We start from the raw sequence: 16,255 nt of genomic DNA on the forward strand, positions 1-16,255 counted from the left end.
CCCTATGATAATATGGAAATATTCCTTCAGTAATCTCTCCAGTATGAATGACCATGTGATGAAATAACATCTGTCTGTTTACAGGTAAACTGAGGTAGTGCAATACAAACTGTGTTTTGAAGTAACAGTACAGATGGCAGATTACTATTCTTCTTTTCATAAACACTCGTCTCTTCATCATGCAGTTACATTATGAATAAGGTTAGTTAGGTGGCAGCTAATGTAATTGCTATGGGCAGATACAAATCAAGCAAGTAATTTTGAGCTTGATTATGAGCTTGAATTACTTGTATGTTAATGTTGGCTTAAAATGATTCTTTAGTAGGTCTTTAAAGGACTTTATATGTTTTGAATATGATGGCTTTCTTTGAAAGGAATACTACTTGATTTCTGAAAGAGCAGACGCATGTTGTTAACGAAAGAACAGGAAGTGTCTGTGATTGAGTGAAGGAAATTATCTAACTAAAAATAACTTTTAAGCAATTAAAAAACAAAAAACAAAAAACCAAAAACCCCCAAAAAACAACAAACCAACAACAAAACTAAAAACACACGCTTCATAGTTTTTTTTGCTTTTCTCCACTGGTGGACACCAGACATTATTCACCCATGATTTCTGGAAGGCCTGAAGAGGATATTCTGATTTATTTATTTTTGCAACTTGGTTTTGTACTTGTACCTTCTTCCTGCTCAGCTTATAATGACTTGAAATGGCATGGAGATGAATTGCCGCACATGAAGCTTACAAATGATTTCTATAGGAGTCAACAGATGACTTATGTAAGAATATCCCACTGCTGTAATTGTGATCTTGAGGCCATCCTAGCTAAAAAAAAGAATGCATCTCGGGGCCTCTCTTGCTGTAATAGACCAAATAAATTGGTGAGAGTTGAATTTCTTTTAAAGTTTGGAGCTGCCGTCGCTTACTGAGAAGCTGCAGATCCTTCTTAGCACTTGAAAATGTGTTCTTAACCCAGAAATTCTGGAATATCATTTAGTTCATGATACACTTGCATTGGGCTTTCAAGTTTTGTTTCTCCTGTACGTTAATGCCTTGCATCTTCTTCCGCTGCAGGCCAGGCAGCAATTCGGGGTTTGGTTGCAGAAGGTCGTCGTTTGGCCAATGTTATGATGGGACCTTATCGTCAGGACCTGCTTGCCAAGTGTGACCGTGTAGACCAGCTGGCTGCCCAGCTTGCTGACCTTGCAGCAAGAGGGGAGGGAGAGTCTCCTCAGGCTAGGGCAATTGCTGCTCAGCTTCAGGACTCCCTGAAGGTAAAAATCTCATCTTGTGCAGTGAAATGCATGTATGTGGAAGTATTTGCACTGCTCTGATAAAGAGCTTGTATGTAGGTGGAGGAGAAAAAAACCACATAGGTTTATCTGGAAGATTTACAGCAATCTTTAATACAAAAACTTTGATATTATGCCATAGAGATTATCAAAGAAATCATAGAATTGCTCAGGTTGGAAAAGACCTTTAAGACCACCTAACTGCAAGTCCAACCATCCTACCCTAGTATAATTCCAAATGAACAATTTAGAAGTTAAAAGCGAGGAGAAGTCATACTTTCAATGAAGATAGTATGTTAGCATTGCAAATCTGAGGGGCAGAGTCTCAAATAACTCCATTCATGGCTTCTGTCCTCCTTCAGTGAGTAGAGTGTATGCTGCTTGCATTTTGAATGCTGTAAAAGCACGTGATTTGTTGAACGTGCCTCTAAGATTGTTTCATCTGTATGACTTTCAGTGTAATCTGCTTTTTTTTTTTCCCCTATTTTTGTTTGTCATGAGAAGATGATGTAGGATTGTAACCCTTAGGAATGTTACTGTGTTCTTAATGTTTCTGTGTAATGTGTAAAAAAAAAAAAAAATTTGCCTTTTTTTTTTTTCTTTTTTTAAGGATCTCAAAGCACGGATGCAAGAAGCAATGACCCAGGAGGTGTCTGATATTTTTAGTGACACTACAACTCCTATTAAGTTGTTAGCAGTAGCAGCTACTGCTCCTTCTGATACTCCCAATAGAGAAGAGGCAAGTATTTGATAGTGTTTTTCCCATGTGGAACTTGAGTTACTAACTTGTTTTCTGAGCATCACTGTTTTGGAAAACAAACTGGTGTTTTGAATCTGTGTTTTGAAAAGTAAGTCAGTATTTTCACAAATGTGTAATTCATGCTTAATAATTCTGACTGGGATGATTGCCATGCAAATGTTTCTGATGTCTTGGAGACTGACTTCAGTAAATGCTGAAAACTACTCCCTCTTATATTTGTGCCATGTTATTTTGAGCATGCTAAATATTCATTTACCAGAATCACTGACAGCAGTTCCTGAATTGTATGTCTCAATATTAGATAAGCTGATTCATAACAATATTGATCAATGTACTTAAACAGTTGTCTCACTGCGTAGTGTAGTTTGAGTTCTGATGGCCTGTGAAGTGTCTAGAACTCTATGCTTGCCAGCTCTGTTTGCCTGGTTTGTTTGAATGTGATGAAAGTGATTCCCAATTCCTTGAGGAATTGAACTTTACAACTGTAGAGTTTGTGTCCTTGAATCAATAAAAACTGCAGGAAGAGGAATGTTTTTTCCATTGTGAAGCCTCGATTTTTAGAGCAAGACCCATATTTTTTCCAAATGCAGTTTTTTCTTGATTCTGGGTGCAAAGATCAGTCTCTGTAAGCTAAACTGGCCTCAACTCAGTAGTTGCTGAAATGAAAATCAGGAGTTAGTGTAGCTTGTATTTCAAAGCCATAAAACGTGATAGTAGCCTTTGGGGGAACCAGGTGAATTCATAGAGAAAGAAGTCCACTAATGTAGGGATGAGAGAGAGTTTCAAAGCTTTTGTATTGTCCTGTTGCGTGCTGTCTGGAGTTGTGTCAAGTTTGGAGGTCTTGTAGTTTGATGCTTTAGAAATATTCTGTTCTGTTAAGGAAGAAAGGCTTCTTTAATGCATTTTTCTTTTCGGACAACCAGGTGTTTGAAGAAAGAGCAGCCAATTTTGAAAACCATGCTGCTAGACTGGGAGCAACAGCAGAAAAAGCAGCTGCAGTTGGAACTGCTAATAAGACGACTGTGGAAGGCATTCAGGCAACAGTGAAGTCAGCAAGGGAGCTTACCCCACAGGTTTGCTTGCTTACATTCAAAATGCTGTTATGAAGGTTGGAAAGGACTTGGGTGGAACTTTCCATATGCCTCTGCTATCACAGTAAGATCTAAATGGCAGCAGAGAGCATAGTACTGACATTCTGAAAGGGGGAATGGCAAGTACTTGTGTGTACAAGGCCAGGTAGGATGAGGTGATCAGGTGCTGTGTCTTAGTCTTCAACTTTTGGGCAGAAGTGTTAGTAGCTTAACTTGAAATAGTTGCATTAAGACTTAAAAAGCACTTTCTCTGCTTATTTTATTACAACATTTTACTTTCTGAGTTAAGCTTCTATCTAGAATTTGTTTATTAGTGAGTCTGTTGTAAGTATTGTACTTCAGTGCTGTCAAGAACTGGTTGTAAATGGTAAGACACTTTATGGTGTAAAAGCAAGTAATTGAAGTTCTAGAGAAGTATTTCTATCATAAACAAATTTCAGAGGAATTGTAAATTTTTAAGCAGGTAGGTGATGAGCTGGAATTACAAGGGAGCTGTACATTCAGTACTAAAACATGCATTTTCAGGAATGTTTAGATGTCTTCTAAATACTGATACTTTCATAATTACAAACACTTTCTATTGGCAGGTAGTATCAGCAGCTCGAATTCTCCTGAGAAATCCTGGAAATCAAGCTGCTTATGAGCATTTTGAAACAATGAAAAACCAATGGATTGATAATGTAGAAAAGATGACAGGTAAAAGTAGGCTTTCTTGTTGAAGATGATACTTTTACTTGCCAACTGGTATGGTTTATTATCCTTTTTTGTTTGGATTGAGAATGCATGTATGGAAGTAACCAGTGAACAAAAATAAATGCATTGAGAGAAGTGGAAACGTGCTGTCTGACCCCAGGAATGTGTGTGTGCAACATGCAACTGCATAAAGAAAATAGCTTGCTTCTTGTTTTGAGAAGTGAGGGGGAGTAAGTTGGGCTTTGGTTCTTTCCTGGGAAAAACAGGATACCTTGTGTGCTTCTAGCAGTGATATATCACTGTGGCACACTGAGGATTTTCTTACTTCATGATCTTGGCATGTTAAATGAGGACAGGAAATTGAGGGACAGGGGAAGAAAGCATGTTCAAAGTTGTTTTATTGTGATGAAAGTAGTAGTAGAATAAAAGAAGGCTCCTAATCTACTGTGTCTGAGATGCCTAAAGGCTTCAGTCTTTAGAAGACTCAGAAGCATAGATTCTTGCATTGTGCTGCTAACAAAGTAGTTAGTCCTCACTGTTTGCTGCACCTTTGTCTATCTCCATAATTAACTTCTGAAAACTTACACTTTTACTGCTTATCGCTACGTATCACCCTTAAGTTAAAGCACAACCAGAGGAATCTTTCCTTCTGCGTGAACAAGAAAAGTACAAAACTGGTGAATTTTTATAAAGAAATTTGGAAGGAAGGTAATGCTATTGTGTATACTGTGTAAGTCATAAAGGCAACGTTCCACGGTGGATGAGCAAGAGCTCAGGGTGTCATTAGAGGCACAGGTCTGACAGCAGTGGCAGTGCTGGAAGTACCATATATAATCAGAAGTGCAACAGCAGTGTAATGTTTGGACTGATTTTTCATGCTGCCTTCTGCTCTTCCCCATCCCTCATTTTGGAAGTGGTTCCTTCTCTGATTGTAAACCAGAATACCAGATATCTCTTTCCAGAGTTGAAATTGGATTATTAACGTTTTCAACTTCTATTCTAGGGCTAGTGGACGAAGCCATCGATACCAAGTCTCTGTTGGATGCATCAGAAGAGGCTATTAAGAAAGATCTCGATAAATGTAAGGTTGCAATGGCCAATATGCAGCCTCAGATGCTGGTAGCTGGAGCCACCAGCATCGCTAGGCGAGCAAACCGCATCCTGCTGGTGGCAAAACGGGAGGTTGAGAATTCAGAAGACCCGAAATTCCGGGAGGCTGTTAAAGCGGCTTCTGATGAGCTGAGCAAAACTATATCACCAATGGTAATGGATGCCAAAGCTGTAGCTGGAAATATCTCTGATCCTGGTAAGGATTCTGTCAGCTGATTTCAGATGTATTTTTTACTGGTGGAAGATGATGTGAAGTAGTGCTTGTGTTGCCTTGGCTAAGGATCTCCTATTATGGAAGTTCTGTATGCTTAAATTCCAGACTGGTGAGATCAGCGTCACACCAATAAGTGCTGCATCCTGCTCTTCTGGAGTGCGATCACAGACCTCTGCTGTGTTCAAGGGAAAAGGATTCCCTTGAACTACAAGCATTTTAGTTGATTACGTGACTTCATGACCTTACGATTATCACTATATACGTACTGAATCAGTGCATATATAAGAAAAATATTGCAGTCTTGTATTCTGAAAGCTGATTGGCTATTGATTGTTACTGTTAATCAGCCTAAGCTTTATCTTACGTATTTTATAGATATGATACTGATATTACAAACATGAACATTGAGCATGAACACTTTGGTAGTTTTTAAAATTTGTTCATTTCTTAGATATATCTGTGTACTCTACATACTACCTTATAGAAGTATATTTTTGGCTAGTGTTGAAGTTCTAAATATTATAGAGTGCTGCTAATCTGAGAATGGGATTTTTATTCAGGTTTGCAAAAGAGTTTCTTGGATTCTGGGTACAGGATTCTGGGAGCTGTGGCCAAAGTTAGAGAAGCCTTCCAGCCTCAGGAACCAGATTTCCCCCCTCCTCCTCCTGACCTTGAGCATCTTCATGTAAGTGCCACAAAACCTGTCATACTCCATTGCCACTGACAAAGCGTGGACTGCATGATGCAATTTCTTGAATGAATTTATTACTTCTCAGAAATAGAACACGTCAACCGGCCAGCCAACATAAATATGTGGCTAGAAGTCTTAAAACAAAAGAAACCCAAGTAGTCCAAAATTTGAAAGAAGGTATTAGAACATGGTGTTTCCTTAAACAGGGGAGCACTTGAAAAACCAAAAGAAAGTATAAGCTTATGCCATCTTCTCTTTCTGTGACACCCAGTGCTTAATCTTTGTACTCCTTCGTTGCACTGAACAAGATTTCTGCCCTCCTTAGCTGACTGATGAGCTTGCTCCTCCGAAACCACCACTGCCAGAAGGTGAGGTTCCCCCACCCAGACCACCACCCCCTGAAGAAAAGGATGAGGAGTTCCCAGAGCAGAAAGCAGGAGAAGCTATTAATCAGCCTATGATGATGGCTGCTAGGCAGTTGCATGATGAGGCTCGGAAATGGTCTAGCAAGGTAAGAAATTGTTACATGTGTATTCTGTGCAAGAATATTTATTTTGCATCACTGTGTTAGTTTGGCCCATTGTCAATCTTAGACCAAATAGTAAAACATTGCTGTTGGAGAAGGAATTGGAAATCCTTACAGATTCAGAGTGAACTAGGTACAACTGGCCTAATACTTGTGAATCATGGAATGGTAGATGATAGAAAGCTTATTGTCATAACTCTGTGAACACAAACGTGTTCAGCTGTTTGTGATCCTTAGTGCTAGTATTGCTAGACAGTCACTGCTGCTTGTGCCTTTCTAGGTTAACAAGCTGATTGCTTTGTTTAACTGCTTGCAGGAAATCTGCACGAATTCTGCAGCCACCAGCTGCAGAAATCATGAGTTGGTTTATGTTATGAGCTGCAGTTAATCTGGTGCACTTTAGATCAAAAAAGGGGCTCTAGATAGGCAACCTGGTTTTTTTTAAGTCACATTCACTGTCAAGGCCAAAATCCTTAATGCTCTATAGTGCCACAACAAAGCAGTCTAAAGTCTTTGTCATTCCTATAAATGCAAATGGAACTTACAAAAACTGTGTATATATATATTTTTCCTCTGGTAGCAAAGTGAGAACTTGAGAGTAGCAGCTTTCTGCAGGCATAACTTTATGGTCAAAATTTTGCTTTTAAGACCTCCAATTTTTGCTTCCAGCCATCTGTGGTAAATGGGAAGATAAACTTTGATTTTTTTTTTACAGAATCAACTTCAACTGAATATATAAAGAAAGTAATGCTTTGGAAGTATAGATAACATAAAAAAAAAAAAATCCTGCAAAATTGTTTAAGCCTTTTCCTTAAAATGAAATGCTCTTACTTTGCCAGTACTTCTGGCTATACCACATACAATGTTATATTAGTGAGGAGTTAGACTGTAACATAGCTAGTGGTCACCTAACATTTGTCCTTCTAGTGCTCTGTAAGCGTCCATTTTAGCAATAAAGATACAGTTACTTGGCCAGTAGGTTTTGGGGAAGGAGGTGGTGGCACGCTTATTTGACACTATTTGTTAGTAACAACTTGGCACATGCAGTCCAAGTTCTTAAATACGTTTACAAGCAGTTATATAGGGCCGGAAGGTTAGAAGATCAAAACCATGTTTATAGTTTAAGCCACTTCATTATTGGATGGAAGAGGGATTGATGGACGCTGCTGCTAAGGGATACAGGTTAGACTTGGAAAGGCAGAAACACAGTGTCTTGCCTCATGCTGAATGGCAGAAGACTGTCAACTGCCTTCTGCTTCGTTGTCCTTTTACAGTAGCTCACTGATGTTTCAGGCTTATGGGAAGGCAAGTAGGTAGTCTTCAAAAGCAACTGGTAGCATTCTTCATTCCTGTAGGATGTGCTGTTCATTTCTTCTTCTCCTTCTCCAAAAACTCCTTTTCATGGAGGGGATTCCAGGCTTCTGTGTACTCATCCTCTTATGGAGCACAAACTAAAAACCAGCCATTGCTTTAGATTTCATTGCTTTTCTGCCTCTTGTGATTAAAAGAGAGAATGAAGTTTTGCTTAGTTAGGCTCCTGTGTCAAAGCTACCTTAAAAATGAGGGATACTTGGAAGCTTTTCACTGGTTTGATACTTAGAGTTAAATCTTCAAAGTTGAGTTAATTTGGCAATATACAGATATTAAAACTTGTTCCTTCCAAAGCTTCTGCATATTTCTGCTGGTGTAGGTGTCTTTGGATAGGAAATTAGACCTCAAGCAAAACTCAGTTGCAAATGTATAGGCTTTGGTAAGGGTTGTTTTGCATAATACAGTCAAAAATTGAAGTTAGTAAATGTGTTAGAATATCTTTTTTGTAAAAATACTGCTATATTATAAATGCCTGTACTGTTACAGTCCTGTTATCTCATCTTTGTGAATGAATTTAATGGAATATATTTGCTTAGATTGTCTTTATTTTAAAAGGTAATGGGTACAACATATTGTGGCAAAACAGTATCATATGCTTCATAATCCTCTTAATTTACTAATTCTGTTTCAGTCTCTTTTTTAAGACCTGTAATATTACTGTCATTCATAACATTCAGTATCATCTCTTTTCATAACCCGATTTTGTTCATTTTCACATTACCTGCAGTACTTCACTTTTCTTTCCTATACTCCACCTTTTCTTCCTTGACAGCCACACAGTATCAGTGGTTTTTCTGTGGTCCTGCTGCTGCTTCCTCTTACTTACATCTGTGTGAAAGAGCTTTCATACATGCTTTCTGTCTGCACAAACGCCACAGTCATCAGCTGCTGTGCCTGCTTCTAGCCAGTGAAATGGCTTCCATTAAAACAGAAAATCCCTTCATTTCACCATTGTCTTGCCAGAAAAATGTTGTTTTGAAAATCAGCCTGTGTGTGTAGAAGCTGTATGCTGAGTTGAAAAATGTTGCTGCATCTTTGAATTGTTAATTTTTTTTGGTAACTTTGATACACAGGTGAAATGTTTGTTTCCTTCTGCTAATCTTGTATTCCTTCCCCTCCTCCCTCTGACCTGATCCTAGAGCTGTCCTATCAGATACGGAGAGACCAAGAGGATGTTTGGTCACTAAAACAGCTCAGTTCATGCTCTTCTACCAAATTCTGCTTCTCGTACTAACTGTCCCCTGTTTCTCCACCCTTGCTGCCACCTGCAAAGCCTGTGACTGTGGTTAATGAAGCGGCTGAGGCTGGTGTAGATATAGATGAGGAGGATGATGCAGATGTTGAATTCAGTCTCCCCTCTGACATTGAAGATGATTACGAGCCTGAGCTGCTGTTAATGCCAACCAATCAGCCTGTTAACCAGCCCATTCTGGCTGCTGCTCAGTCTCTGCATCGGGAAGCAACCAAGTGGTCTAGTAAGGTACTCCTGAGTCTCCCCCGGGGACTGATCTGTGTGCATCCAGCCATTTGGAACGCTGACACATTTGCATCACTCTTGATCCCTGCTGGGTCCCGTCATTCTGAATGAAAACATTTGCCTGCACTTCATCTTGAGGACTGAGAGTGGCTTCACAAGTTTGCTAGATCTGTCTGTCAGTGCCAGACTGAAGCTTGATTTGGGTCACTTATTAATATTACAAGGCTTCTTCTCTCTTTGCATCTGCCTGTCCTTCTTTGTTACAACAGTTCTCAAATTGTAAGCAGTTCTTATCTTTCCTCCCTCCTTTTCTTTCTACATTAATTTGGGCTACCTAGGAAGCCATCGCTCGTGGTTTCTTAATGACTTCCGGATGCAGCAGTGCACACAGCGTTCAAGAAGTCATTTCACGTGTCTGTGCTTGGCCTCCATTGGTGCCTTCAATTAAAATACCTTCGAACAAGGAATGGCTTTGTATGGCAGTGGTTACTGAAGAGGACTGACTGTCTGCTGGCTTGCACTTGGCTGTATTGCAAATGCTGCTTTTGAGAGAATTCTTTTATGAAGGAGCTGCACTGAATGCTGTTATCTGCTGAATTGAGATTGTTTGTATGAAACCAATGGACGTCTAACACGGGGTTCAGACATTCACAAGTAGCCTGTTTCTTCTGTCTGAGCACAAATGGTTGCAAGACTTGTCACTTTTAATAGCATGCCACGAAAAGAAAGGTTGGTGTTCCATAACAAAGGTTAGGGGTGTGTGTGTGTATGTATGTATAGATATACAAATCTATTTTTAATAAAAAGGGCTTTAAAATGTTCTTGTCCTTTTCAGATTCTGATGCTTGGATAACTTGTTAGAGAGCTTCGTAAATGACATTGGTCCTAATTTCTTGATCCTCCTGCGTGAAAACATGGAAAAGCTTTGTGTTGTGTCACTTGCATCCTAACTGGTTATACTAGCAAACAGATTAGATATTAGGTCACGGTAACAAATAGTTCAGCTTTTTGTGTCACCCATATCTGTGCCACATTTAATGACGTGTTTCAGTATCTTCTTCAGTTGACGAGTAGTGAGTCATGGAAGTGTGTGCAAAGGACAGAGAAAACAGTTGGGTTCTCACTGTGTACTTCTTGCTGTGGTCTTTATTGGTCATTCATTGTGTAACTGCACTGAAGAATGTGTGTGCTAATACTTAAAATCACTCTGCTGATGTTTCATCCACACAGTAGGAATGCATCGTGGCACTCTGTTTCACGTTTGTCTAACAGCTTCTCAGGAAGGTGAATCTAAATGTACTAACAGACTATTAACAACCCATAACTCTGGACTGTTTTTTTTCTTGCATAGGTTTCTCTCTGGAACAGAGTATAAGAAACATTTTTGCTTTGTTTTTTTTTCTTCTTGGTATTTAATTCCCACATTGCAAATATTAAAAGTATTTTTGTGACTTATCTTGATATAATTAACACAAGAAATCTGATTTGTAGTAATACCAGATCATTTTTTAAACTACAAGTTATTCTCTCCTAGAAGCTGTATTTTGAAGGGAGAGAATTAATAAAAAAGCAATAACTGTTTTCAAGAAATAACTTGGAAAAACCGAGCAATAACATTGCTTCTCGTTTCCACGCTACCTGTGGCAAACCTTTGTTACAGATTGTCTTCCTCTTCCTTGTTCCACTTACATAGCAAGGTAGCAGCACAGATATACTTGAACAACTGCAGTTTTAGATGCCAGTGAAAACATGATGCTCAACTGTGTAACCAAATCAGTGCTATTTGGTTTAATGAGGTGCTCAGCACACTTAGGAAACAACTACCTTACTCCCCTATTGAGAGATCTGGAATTTCAAACGCTCATAGCACGCTTTATCTTAAAACATAACCAGCAGAGCAGAAACTCCTATTCGTGGACAAACTAACGCTTTATCACTGCGATTTTTTCCAGTTTTGAAGCAAACTTTTTTCCCTGAGTCTTAGGAAGAGAAGTATGCCATAGGCAGATAACCAGGGCAGATCTTCCCTGTTCCTTGAAGAAACCTCTTCTGTGTTCACAATGGTTTTTCCGTCCTTGACTTCCTGAAAGGGTTGCTACCAGAACGTAGGCTGCTCAGTTGTGACTTCTGGAAGCTGCCTTTCCGACACAAACACTGACCCCTGCTGTTCTCTTCAGGGTAACGACATCATTGCTGCTGCTAAACGAATGGCGCTGCTCATGGCGGAGATGTCGCGCCTGGTGCGAGGAGGCAGCGGGAACAAGCGTGCCCTCATTCAGTGTGCAAAAGACATCGCTAAGGCATCGGATGAAGTCACTCGGTTGGCCAAAGAGGTGGCCAAGCAGTGCACTGATAAACGCATTAGAACAAACCTCTTACAGGTAATGAGTTAACTTGTCAGCACCTCGAAATACTTGGTTCTTCTCTTACCATCTGTGAGCAGAGGAGGTGCTGCAGTAAAATGCAAGTGTCTTCACTTGCAGCTTGACAGAATGTTACAAGCCATGTGTGTTTTTACATGCCGTAGTGGTGCTTATTTTGTAAAGTCAGGTCAGTTTACAGCTGAGTGAGAGATGGTAATGTCTGAGAGCTTCTGAAAAGTACTGTGCGAGGAGCACTGCTCTCCCATTTCTGCATTGCTTTGTATTTCATCTACTCTTTCCTATTGTGTCAAAGAATAGCAGCAGAAATGTAACACTGCATAGTTTTGTTTTTTTTTTCACTCTCAGACACAGATAAATGTCCTTCTGTTCCCAGCTCTGGGTAGAACACCTAAGAAATACCTAGAGGAAAAGAGAATGTTTTTCTCCAGAAAAATTTGCAGAGCAATTAAAATGTTCAGTTATCTTACCTGTATTTGTCTGAAAGTCTTGAAAGTTATGGGGACCCCTATGCTTATTCCTTGTGGGATAGTAAAGGAAAACCAGAGAATTAATCTAAAGGGAAGAGAAAGTGTTATCAGTTGAATTTACAATGTGAAATGTTTTTTTATCCCTATTCTTTAGGTCTGTGAGCGAATCCCAACCATCAGCACACAACTCAAAATTCTTTCCACAGTTAAAGCTACCATGCTGGGCAGGACTAACATCAGCGATGAAGAATCAGAACAGGTAGGAGGTGTAAAAATTGATGGGAGGTGGAACTGCTGAGCAGTGTTATGGGGAAAAAGAAAGAACACTAAAGCAGATGTGTGCTGAGAACTCAAGAAGTTTCCCTCAGGGGCTTAGTAAGGAAAACTTAATGCATTGCTTGCTGTTTCAAAAGCTACATTTGAATAAAGGAACATCAGTCCTCTCCGAGCACAACAATTGCTCTGGTTCAAATTTGTGTACAAACGGTGTGTTAATCACCTTTCCTCCCAGAAGTGAGCTGGCAAAAGAACTTTCAGCTGAAGCGACAGCATGGTTAACGCAGGTGGGGTGGTAGCGCCCCCTAGCGGCTCGTAGTGAAAATGCTTCGGACATCGAGTATTTATTTCACAGTTCTGTTGGCTTTCAATTGCACATTTTTCAGTTGGAGTCCTGCAGTTTCTGGCTTGAGAGATTATTCGGCTTTGAAAAATTGTGCTTTTATTCAGACTTTCATTGCCTAATGACAAGCAGGAAAGTACTGTTGGGAGTCAACTATCACTCGAGCAGCAGTATAATTTACTTTTCAGCAGTAGACTGCCTTAAAAATGCTGTACTGGGGGAATTACTGTGCACATTGGGTTTCCATCCCACTGTTATGAACATGCTATTTCCTAATAATGTTTGTTTTGTTTTCCAGGCAACTGAGATGTTGGTTCATAATGCCCAGAACCTCATGCAGTCTGTAAAGGAAACTGTGAGAGAAGCTGAAGCAGCATCCATTAAGATAAGAACAGACGCTGGATTCACTCTGCGCTGGGTCAGAAAGACCCCATGGTATCAGTAAACACCAACTAAGCATTGTCTTCTGTAACATAAAATGCCTCTTTTTGGAAATGGAAGAGATTTATCAACAGCAGAAGGTGCTGTATACATAAGCTTAAAATTAGCTTATGCTAATGCCCCATTCTAAGGGTATGAATTATAAGAGAATGCATTTAAAATATCTTTGGAGCTCGTTTGATATCAAACACCTCAAAATTCTTTCCAATAATACGGTTCTTATTCTTTTTTTTTTTTTAATCTCTTGAAGATTATATTGAAGTCTGTAATCCCAGAAGCACATTTCATTTATGCACTGCATATTCCAGTAGTTTCCATATGATGTTACAATACATAGACCTCACTTAAAGCTTGTGTTGAGAGGCTGGGACACTAACAGTGTAAGTTGGCAATGATTTAGGGAAATCTTTGATGTATGAACACTCAACTTTTCAGCAGGCTTTTAATTGGCTCTTCAAATGGTTCAGAAGTGGTTTGGATTTTTAAAAAGGAAAAAAAGGGATGGGAGGGGGCAAGCAGTTGTAAAATGAAGATTAAAATCCCATTGCTGAAATGATATGTATTTTTTAATTTTCTTGTTGACTTTTGCTTGGCGAAAAAGTACTTGAATAAAAACTGGAGCTGTCTGTCACCCTCCTGGCACCCTATAGGTAGCATTTCAGAACTGCTGTGCTGTACCGAGATGCTTCTGGTGAATGTCAGTGGCACGCTGTTGTCAGCTGGAGGCCTTAAATTGTGCAGCTCTCCTTCTTGCTCAATTCAGTGACATACTGAACTGAAAAATCCTGGTTCTTTGAATCTAGCTGTGTCTAGAACCAGAAAACGTCACAGAAACGCTCCTTCCTTTTGGAAAGCAAAGTGAGCACAAGCATGTGTCGTCATTGTTTTCTCTTCTTTGCATCTCATTGTTCTAGCCACACGAGATGGCAATTAAGATCAAGAATAGTACCCTCAGAAGATGTTTTGACTCACTACTCTTGCTTCCAACAGTGCAATAGCATTGCTTAAGCTTTCTGAAGCCCACGTACTACAGAGGTGGGAAGTTCGCCAGGTGGCCCCATGGCTGCCAGCGAGCAGCAGTTCCTAATGCTCAGTGTCCCCAGGTATTTGTACTGGTTTTATCATAGTTGGAGTTAGGCAGTTTGAAAACTTCTTTGAGTCTTAGTAAATTGAACCATGTGCTATTTAGTCTTCTGTAGACAAAACGCGCTCTGGATAAAATAGGCTTCAAATGCTTTTATTCTAACATAATCTAACATGCCTTCCTATATGTAGTTTTTGTCTATTGCTCCCTAGTCTCTTTTGCCATTTGGAATTGCTGTTTTATCATGGGTTGCTGTACTTCTGCAATGAGCACTTGCAAACTTCTGCCCAAATCAGCACAGACCTCCTGAGACACTGTTCATTTTTATTTGCTGGTAATTGTTGCACAACCATTATTGAAGTGGCCTTGTCAGACTGAGCAGATGTTTCACAGCCTAAAGAGAGAGAAAATAGTCAGCTGCTCTTTACTGGTCTGTAACACTCCACATTTGGACTTGCTTCTCCCACCCCTCCACTGCACTGTTATCTAAAAAGGGAAGTTAAACTGATTCTAATGCATCTGCCTCAAGCCTGACCTTAGCAAGAGAAAACATGTGTTGGTCTTCAGTTTGCTCCTGGTGTCTGGGTATTATGAAACACGTGGTACTTGGGGTCTTTCCTTGGTATTCTCTTCTGGTGATTACCTGGAACAGGAAGAGGAAGGAAGAGGTGCCAGAGCCTTAACCTGAATGTCTTGCATTTGGTCGGTTTATACCAGATCTTTTATGTAATTGTAATGTAGTAATTTCTATTTAATAGTAAATAACACTGAATAGTTAAGGGTAATTTTAAAGGGATTTTCTAAATAGTCTTCCTGCGTTTCCTCACGCTCCCACCCCTCTCCTCCCATTCAAGCTTCTCTCAGACTTTTTTTAGCATCAGTGTTTAGTTGCTTGACTGATATTAATGCAATATTACTAATGCCTTTAATACATAATTGTTTATGCCAAAGATCACTTTCTGTTTATTGAGTAACGTTTGTGGGAGAGTTACAAATCATGGTTGCCTTTGGCGTTCTTCCAGAATGTTTGCTGTAGGTTCTCAAATTGTTTTGTAGAAGTTGAGATCCTCATTCACCTTATGCAATTACTGGGTTGGTTTTTTTGAACACTATTGGTCTTCAGACCTGAAATGCAGCAAAAATTGGAGAAAGACCATGAATGTCACTTAGAAATGTTTTACCACTATAAAATGTTGTTTATAAGCCAAAATGCATTTATGTATAGTCTAATGTTTTCAACCTTATTCTTTGGTTCTGTTAAAACAATAAAAATGCATTTGTACAAACATCAGCCTGTGGGTATTAATGGCAATGGAACAATGCTGATACTGCAGCAACAAAAGGAGCAAACAGGTACAACGGCAGAAACAGTATAGCAAAATAATGCTTTTCTGAGCAGAAAGGTGCAGTTTCTGATTAAAACCAGTTGGTTTTGGTCCTGATTGCCAGTGAAACTGCAGCTGAAAGCACTTGGCAGGTGCTGTGGCCCAGTGGGAGAAAGTGGGGGTTGTTCCAGGAGCCTGATCAGAGGCCACCACTCCCAGTAGTGCCGTCCCCGAGGCTCCCAGCATTGGAAATGGCATTTGCCTGATGCTGTCAATACAGGAAGAGCTGTGGCTCTGGCCAGCACTTCATCCAATCTGATTTCTCCTTGGCAAAAAATTACTTGAGTGCAAAGGCAATTGCATGGAATTATAGTCCTGTTTCTGGCACAAATCTTCTTACCACCTTCTGTGCTTCTGTGTCAAAACTTCTCCCAGAATACAGAGATAATGACTTTCCAGAACCAAAATTTCTTGGCAGTGAGAGACTGAGCGGAGCCCAGCAGTGCCAGAAGGCAGCTACGACTTAGTGACCATAGATTAAAGAACTGTTAACGGAGCTCTCTCCATGGTTGAGAAAGAATGAGAACCTGTGAGATGCTCACCTTTGGCAGCACTCCCAGAGCTGGACAGCTGCAGAAGCGCAGCGCGAGAGCTGGCGCTACGTGCTCCTCGGTGACATCCTTCTGTTTCTTAAGCTGCACTGTCCCAC

The 16,255-nt window shown here is 39.9% G+C and overlaps 1 protein-coding gene across 5 annotated transcripts in view; it reads left to right on the plus strand.

The window, feature by feature from the left end:
• VCL (vinculin) overlaps positions 1-15,507 on the plus strand; it is a 58,893-nt gene extending 43,386 nt beyond the window's left edge. For 2 of the 5 annotated variants that reach the window (XM_052678220.1, XM_052678221.1), the window contains exons 12-22: positions 1,076-1,275; positions 1,904-2,032; positions 2,977-3,126; positions 3,732-3,840; positions 4,841-5,143; positions 5,722-5,846; positions 6,178-6,363; positions 9,023-9,229; positions 11,404-11,607; positions 12,232-12,336; positions 12,995-15,507. In XM_052678220.1, coding sequence (XP_052534180.1) covers positions 1,076-1,275; positions 1,904-2,032; positions 2,977-3,126; positions 3,732-3,840; positions 4,841-5,143; positions 5,722-5,846; positions 6,178-6,363; positions 9,023-9,229; positions 11,404-11,607; positions 12,232-12,336; positions 12,995-13,141 — 1,865 coding nt within the window. In that variant the 3' untranslated portion in view covers positions 13,142-15,507. The other 3 variants (XM_052678222.1, XM_052678223.1, XM_052678224.1) reach the window with 2 other exon arrangements.
• The last annotated feature ends 748 nt before the right edge of the window (positions 15,508-16,255 follow it).

This window comes from Tympanuchus pallidicinctus, unplaced genomic scaffold (assembly GCF_026119805.1).
Source record: "Tympanuchus pallidicinctus isolate F22 unplaced genomic scaffold, pur_lepc_1.0 scaffold16, whole genome shotgun sequence".
Taxonomy (NCBI): domain Eukaryota; kingdom Metazoa; phylum Chordata; class Aves; order Galliformes; family Phasianidae; genus Tympanuchus; species Tympanuchus pallidicinctus.